The 8,499-nt window shown below is 32.1% G+C and overlaps 1 protein-coding gene across 1 annotated transcript; it reads left to right on the top strand.

The window, feature by feature from the left end:
- The first annotated feature begins 987 nt into the window (after positions 1 to 987).
- LOC132547466 (palmitoyltransferase ZDHHC16-like) lies at positions 988 to 8,245 on the top strand. Its single transcript, XM_060211221.1, has 9 exons — positions 988 to 1,030; positions 2,858 to 3,267; positions 4,143 to 4,334; positions 4,692 to 4,803; positions 4,912 to 5,045; positions 5,936 to 6,004; positions 6,364 to 6,582; positions 7,672 to 7,748; positions 8,012 to 8,245. Exons 2-9 carry the CDS (start codon positions 3,073 to 3,075, stop codon positions 8,118 to 8,120), a joined length of 1,107 nt encoding a protein of 368 aa, XP_060067204.1. The 5' UTR covers positions 988 to 1,030; positions 2,858 to 3,072; the 3' UTR covers positions 8,121 to 8,245.
- Positions 8,246 to 8,499: the final 254 nt, after the last annotated feature.

Genomic DNA, 8,499 nt, shown 5'->3' with positions numbered 1-8,499 from the left:
ACACGTGTAAGGTGTTCTATTCACTTGTTTCGTTAAACCTTTAGAGATGAAATCCTTAAGACCTGCACCCAAACAAACTACATTTAACTGTCTTATGCCATACATCCTATACATCTTGTAAGTCACATGTTTTTCACGTGTCTTCAACTGTATATAAAACTTCAAATCAAAAATCATCAAATAAGATTTATTTATTCTGGGTACCGAACGTTTGATATGTAGTGATTGGCCAGTCACCTGTCGTCTGAACTTTAACAGGTTAACATAAAGGACATTGTATATCTACATCGTAAATCATACTGTCTCTATTTCTAACACTGTATTACTATAAACACTACGCTAACTTTACTAGCTCTTCAGACAGGTCTATTAGCACTTTTATTAAACTCGTTTCTGTATTGCCTTCTGTATGTTATCGATGTGCAAGGTATTTAAAATGATAATCTAAATACTGCGGATCTGTTATCACACCAATGACCCATTTGTTCTAACTAAGTAATGTTTAATACGACCATAAAGTTTCTTGTGTCTTGTATCATAGTAATATTTTCTGGCGTAATAATGACAGTTTTTCCCCATAGCTTCTGTTATTTGCTTTAAAAAAAACCCCACTGCATTTGATAAAAATCTTGACTTTGACACGTGCTAGTTTCAGGTATGACGTTCATTTCAAAGTCAGAGATTGACTCAAGGTTGTATTGTATGTCAATGCACGGACACCTTTCTGAAAGATGCGATTGATAAACGTTTTTCCAGGGTTAGTTGAACTAATCATACAAGTAATATCGGCCGAAGGGATTATCGAGACACTTTACACTGTCTTTCTCGATTTCAGTTAGTGACTTCATCTTTGTTTTATGTTCTTTGTATGTGATACAACTTACGTGTTTGTGTCTTGATAAAAGGAGCATGTCTGTTTATTTCCGTTTATTCTTTCCCGGTAGTTGGTTTTGCCTCTACATTCAATCCTGTACTTCCGGAAGTGGACACGATTATTGTTTTTACTTGCATATTCCATATATTTTAGATGGTAGGTATGTATATGCATTCTTCTTTAACATCAGAATGCAAATTGTGTTCTATCAAAGGCTAGATTTACGCCATAATTGTCAGTCTATCAAGATATACCCAGAATCACTCATTATATCATGGTTCTCACCTTTACCTGTTCGTGCCGGTGGCTCACGTGCACGTTAGGTGTATCTCTGGCGCATTAGATTCAGACCCCTTAAGAATGATTTTTCGGTAGCTATGTTGATGCCCTGATACCAAAAAAATACATCAATAACTTGAATATTATTGAATTATAAGATTCATAGGAAAACTGATTGATGAATTACCAGTATTTTACTAAAAAATATCTACTAGATACCACCTCAAATTCGCTCACCTGTAATGATGGACATGCGTTTCTCGTGACATCACTTAATCACAGAGTTAGCTTAGTGTGACCCTGAAGAATTCGTATGATATAAGATCATCAGTTGGACAGGAATGACATTTTTTATGAAAATCAAAATGCATAGTGCAAAAGTGGTGGATATCTGTGTCTTTGTGTGCACCTTTTCTAAAGGGTAAGATTCAAGTTTTTATTGTTTGATCATTTTTTTCTTAAATGAGCAACATTTCTTGGTTAACTTCTATTTTATAACACAAACTATTTAAATAAAGTTGATTTTTCATGTTTCGGCTACAACTCACTATTTAAATGAAATAGTAAATAAGTCGTCAAAAGTGATAATTTATAAATCATTGTTTTTTCATTATAAGATGTGCAAGTTCGGACTTCCATAGCCAAAAAATTGCAAGAAGGTGTAATCTATTATTCATGATCAATTTTTATTCACATGACAGATGATAATGATACATTGGTATCTGAGGATGAATTGATAAGTTATTTCATCATATCTAACAGGATGCTTGACATGTAAAAATGTGTATTAAGAAAAAATATACAAAAATGCCAATGAAATATATTCTCATAATATTTATGGTCAGTAGTACAAATCACAACTTTTTATTTTCTCTAGAAGCGTGACATGATACAGCAACCAAAATTATCTGTATGCGAAGTCACACATATCAATAGTTCATGTGATATGGCTCGACAAAATGGCCGTTCCAAAATACATAATTGTTACGGAACAGATGTCCAGGTGATATAGTTATAATCAATGTGCAAGACATCAGTAGACAAGTACTAGTATGCATGGTCTTCATTTCAACACAATATTGGTATGCAATCTAGGAACAATGTACCTATTTCTTCATGACCAACCATTCAGGAGCCTTAACTTATACTGTACAAAAATTAAACTCATTAATCACAGTCACTAGCCTTAGTAGGCAATGTCAAGAGTTGAATAATCTTCAATTTAAACTTCTATCTTCATATAGAACAAACTCAATCAATGCTACTGTGCTGCTTACAACAGTAATAATGATAAACATACATATATCTGTTTTAATTGTACTTTTGTATATTTACAATTAATGTATGAGTGTACACTGTAAAGCTCTCAAAATGGCAGCATCAAAGCATGCCAGACCTGTTGATATTTACTATGTACTTGTTAATTTGTTTAATGAAAGATATTGTGCAATACACTTAACTTAATTTTTAAATGTCTATAAGAGAATGAAAAGGTAAAACACAGAATGTATTTAAAATTAAGATGCTGTCTTCACTTAGTCCAAATTATTCTGAAATTCTATCACATTTTGTATTGATCAGGAATTTATCGACACCAGAGCAACATCAAAAAAATTATTAGAATGTCAGAAATGATTTGGACAAGTGTATATTCTACCCTTTGTCTTGCACACTCATCATTCATTTCAATCTGTTATATTACAGATGAGGAGGAAAAAACATATCTTGCAGTGAAGTACTATATCAGCGTTCAACTGAACTGTCAATTGCCACAACTTGTTGAGAAGATGTACATATATGCTGCCAAACTAGGTTTTGCTCTGATTATCGATACTAACTTTATAAGGGCAGCTGGACAGCACATATGACACTTCCAAACACTGAAGGATACAATATTTGTATTATAAACAAATTGTGACATGGCCAGGATTCAATGGAAAGTCCATGAACTTCCATGGAGACTCAAAAATTCAATGGGCAGTTTCTTTTCATGGATCAAGCTTCTCCGTGTAACATTGTATTACAATCACTTTACAAATGTTTCAGTAGCTATGGAAACATGTCTGGAACCAATTTTCTGGTTTGTGGATAAATTTGCAAAGTATTTAGGACCAGTAAGTGTCTTTATACCAAAATACATACTTATTCATAATTCAAATTTTCTGTATGTATGATATATATCATTGAAACTGTACAATACTTAGATAAATTAAGATACATCTGTTTGTCAGCTAGTCTGAATTATTCTAATGTTTTATGTTTTCTTTCTGAGGTTGATGAGCACTCCAAACTGATATAAAAAGAGTTGATAGTGATAGAACATCAGAATGATTGGATAACTGATTAGCATATTGGTTCATTCTTCCTTGTGACAATGTACTGTTTTTCCATTTCAAAACATTTAATTTTTCTTACCTGAAAAATAACACTCAAATTAGTTTGGTAATCTTGTATGTTCACTGGTACTGTTTTCTTCATGGTATAGAATAAGCTTAATTAAGTCTACTCTCACATCACCATATTTATCTACAAGTAAGGCCCTGGCCACAAATAAGCCCCACTCTTTATTTTTGCAGAATCATCAATTTTTTAATGCTGAGCTAAAAGTAGTAAAAAAAAGCCCTCATCACAGTGTGATACTATACTTTAAACAAGAGAAGAGTGTTTATATGGATGTGTTAGCATTATTACAATCCAGTTACAATATATATATGTAAACCATTATGTTTGCTTTTTATATCATATATCAGCTCAAAATAACCCTGTATCTATCTAATTTATTGGTCCAGCCATGGAATTAGATATACATCTAGTCCTACATGGCCATTGTCTAGCTCTTATTAGAAGTATTTTCTTTCACTGGTTTTAAGGCTTCATTTTTTAAATATAGATATTAGATAAATTACCATATCACTGTGAATCATTTGATTAAATACTTTTTTTTCTGTTTTTAATCATGATCAATCTGTCTTTAATTTCTGTGTTCCAGATTTTTATGACGATGGTGATATTCCTTACGACATCTGTGGTGGTGATATTCTATACATGTTTGCTCCCTCATGTGTACGCACAGAGTACAAGTCGTACAGTCTTTCACTTGGTGTTTGGCCACTGGCTGCTTATCAATATTGTCTTTAACTACATCATGGCTGCTTTCACAAATCCTGGAACACCCCCAATGGTCAGTCTTAGTGCTAAGTCAAAGTGAGGAGATAACAGACAAACACATACTATATTTACTCTAATAAACACCCAGCGGGCATGAAATTCTTCAAAGAGAAGGTGCTTTTGTTTTTGTTTTTTATTGCCTAGAGGATTATTTTGTTTCTGCATTAAAATTTTATTTACTCTGGAATTAAACTTCCTATGCATGGAGAATTTGAGATATACAATATGTATATAAGCACATGATTAGTCATACAAGGGAAAAAAATTTCTGAAATAGAGGAGAAATCTGAATATGATATTATAACATTAATCCATTGGTTCATTGGTTTTAGACATTACTGATGATGTACATTTGTGTTTTTGTTTAAAGGAAATTCCTGAAACTGTCTCTATATGCAGGAAATGCATAGGTCCCAAACCTCCACGGACACATCACTGTAGCGTTTGTGACAGGTGCATACTTAAGATGGATCATCATTGTCGTATCCTTATCAGCTTCAATATCATCAACCAGTATAACTGAAAACACATAAAATGATAATGATCTGTATAACATATATAACTATTATATATCTTAACCATCAACACAGCCTGGCTAAACAACTGCGTTGGATTCTACACCCATCGTTTCTTCTTTCTGTTTTGCTGTTACATGTTCTGTGGATCGCTGTATGTCTGTTTCACAGGATATGATGTATTTACTGAACATTTCTATGGTAAAACTGTGAGTACATTTGTTATAATAACACTGTAGAAATAAATCGGGCACTATATTACTTAGTTTTTCTATAACTGTATCTAGAATTTGAATTACCTCCCTTCCTTCAAGAAATCTCTAGATTCAGGAAATATTTATAGATTGCATCAATTTGATATAAATTTACATTTAATATCTGTTTTTCAGTTTGTCGTAATAAATAGAATGTACAAATATTTAAAAGAAAATAAGTAAATAAAAGTACATGTATTAGTATTGTCAAATGTTAGATGAATGCATTGTAACAGCTTCAGCTAAATCTTTAAGGGCAAACACATGTATGTATGATTATTAACAATTAAGTACTGTATACAGTGATATATTTGCCACATTTAACTTTCACCATTTTACTCTTTTTTTTAAAAGGGCTAAAATAAATTGAGAATTAAAGTTGCAGCTGAAATATATGTATTTTGCATCTTTTGGCAAATTTGACCATGAAAATGACTAGCTTTATATGAGGTTGAAATACCTACATATGTAAGGTGAATGTTTCCCATTACACAGTGTTCATGTATGTCCTGATGGGTAATCGGGTGGTACAGTGGTAACACACTCATATTTCACCTAGACGGCCAGGGTTCCATTCCCAGACCAGAAGTGAAAAGGTGTAGTGTTAGCATACTGGACCACTTGACTTCTCCCTTGATAATCCCATTTCCAACATCGGAAGAATGGTTAATATAAGCTGAAACTTTTTTTTTCGCAATTGTTGTTAAATAAATAAAGTTTGTATCGCTTATATGTCCTTATATCATGTTATAAGTGGGTTTCTCTGACATCCTCTGAACATTTTAAAACTAGTAATGATTGAAAAGTTATGTATAAAAAGTTATTGGTATTTTTCTACTTTCTAGCCCTATCCATTTCCAGCTGTCCTGTACCCATTAAATCTTGTCTATGATGTTGTGAACAAAACATTATCAGTAAGTACTGTAACAGTCTTCTGCATAAATTGGTAGAGTTTTACTTCAGATTAATTGACATATTTCTAACAAACCTACTAGACAATTTTTTGTTTTGTTTTTTTGCTTTTTCAAGATAACTCCTGCATAACAATCAAACCAGTAATGAAATGTAAATTTTGGATTAGAATGTATCTGTAATCCTACAAATAAAGAATTGTTTACTATCTCTGTAATCTGCATGTGTCACTCTGCAATTTTTATTTCAGCAGTAAGAACTATTCAAATTACACAAATGTTTATGTAAATTCATCTGGTTTAGAGTAGTAATTTTTGTTGAATGACAAAGATCTTTATTGTATCATATGGTTTCTTTATAGACAGCTCCAACAGTTCACAATAACTACAATTTAGAGGTAACCCATGAACACCAAAGCTACCACTTGGCTGTCATATTTGAATTCCTAGTGTGTTCTGCTGTTGCCATAGCAATCCTCGGACTTATCGTGTGGCATTTTCGGATGATAAGTCGCGGAGAAACCAACATAGAGATGCACATCAACAAGAAAGAAAGAGAGCGACTCAGAAAGAAAGGAATTGTAAGGCATATCTAACATGACAGTATAATAACTTGAAAGTAAAACTTAATGGTGACTTTTTCCAAAATATCACCTTTAGGAACTTATGGTAATAGTTTCTGATTATGTTGGACCAGTTGTCTTTATGAGTTCCTGTGTACTATGTCATGTTGTTGATCTTAATCTTAGTAATATGAATTTGAATTATACTTTAAACAAACTTCTCAAATCTCCAAATTTTAATCAGTATCTTCTGAAATTTATAATGAAATTTAAGCTCTGAAGCTTATCAAAAGTTCCAACAAAAGGGATGAAATATCTTTCTTTTGCATTGATTCCTCTGCTTAGCAGAGACTGGATGTCTGTAGGGCAATTTTAGACTAATATCCATGACTCTCATTATCTTTTTATTGTAATAATTAAATGGTTAGTTCAATAAGAGTCATAACTTGATAGCTGTTGATTTATTAATTGAGATTTTCAGCCGAACACAATTGCTTGTTAATAACGTAATGATCATGTGAGGTTGAAATCATTATTAGATTCTGGGTCTATAAAGCCTCTATATTACAGGTATGGAAACTTGAGTGGATCAGTAGGAGTTCATTTACACCTCATGATGTAATCAATGTTTATGTCATAATGCATTGTGGAAGAGTTAGCAACTGACAAGGATTACTGTGAATAATTTCAAAACAAAATTATCTCATTTATAAAGATATGAGTGTAAAAACACAACCAACAGCACTTGGATTTCTTCATGAAATGATGACACAGATTAAAAGATAGAAAAAATGATGAAAAAGATAAGAAAGAAGATTAAAAGTATTCCAGAATGAAAAAATCTGAATTTATGTTGATAGAACCATTAATGATAGGACATGTTTTCAATTGTAAACAAAATTTCTAATTATTGAGTGAACATTGATCCTGTTGTCAGGATCTCATTTCTTTAGGCTAGAAATGGAAATTTCCTTAGCAATGACCAGAGTTCCATAAACACAACTGGTAAGATTATGAAGGTTGACCTACACAACAGATCTTATACACTGTACAATATAATCATGTCGATTCTTTTAATTTTCTATTCCGTCATTTGTTTTCTTACAGGCTTTTAGAAATCCATATGATTTTGGTTTTATCGAAAACTGGAGGATATTTTTTGGAATCGAAAATGGAACTGGAAGGTATGTATAATGGATACCATGTCATAAGTGGATAAATTATGGATAAATTTCTGTGATTATGTTAATATAATGGATAAGAAAAAGTTCAAAAATAAATGAATGGTTCAAGCCTTTCATATTCTAACACAACTTTTTCCATTATACAATGGTTTGAGGAGATAATGAGGCAATTATGTGACTTGTTAAAAAAGGAGTTTTAGTAAAGATTAGGGTCAGTTATTCTCTATTTACTAGTAAAACAAATTCTAATTTGTTCACCACAGATCCTTTGTGAGACATATACTGTTTCCCTCTGTTCACCAACCCACGGGAGATGGTCTGACGTGGCCACATGAGATTTACCAGGGCGATCACATGCTACAACTTTTATGACATAAACTTGACTGAGGGTTTGTTTTAGTTAGGTTAGCACAGTAGTGTAGTAATCATCATTCTATGGTTTTAATGTTAGAGATTAGGTTTCCTGAATAATTTCAGAGTTGAAGTTTGAAAGTTACAGAAGCAGTCTTATCATTTCAATTTCAACAAAATCTAATTGAATAAAGCTATATCTGTCTCAGCAAGTTGATCTGAAAAGAATTGATCTACCAGATAACAATAAAAGAAGCAGTTCAGTTTCTGTATTCATCAAAAAAGTAGTTTATTTTTAGCAACTATTGGTTTACTTGGTGTAAAGTTTTCCCATCTTTGAAATAGCAAAATAGTATATTTAGTTGTTTAAATAAACTTTTCGAAAAAAATCTTTAAAATG

Source organism: Ylistrum balloti, unplaced genomic scaffold (assembly GCF_031769215.1).
Source record: "Ylistrum balloti isolate Yb309-2 unplaced genomic scaffold, AGI_CSIRO_Ybal_v1 Utg369956, whole genome shotgun sequence".
Taxonomy (NCBI): Eukaryota; Metazoa; Mollusca; class Bivalvia; order Pectinida; family Pectinidae; genus Ylistrum; species Ylistrum balloti.
Note: the sequence above shows the minus strand (reverse complement) of the source record. Positions and strands in the feature narration are given on the sequence as shown.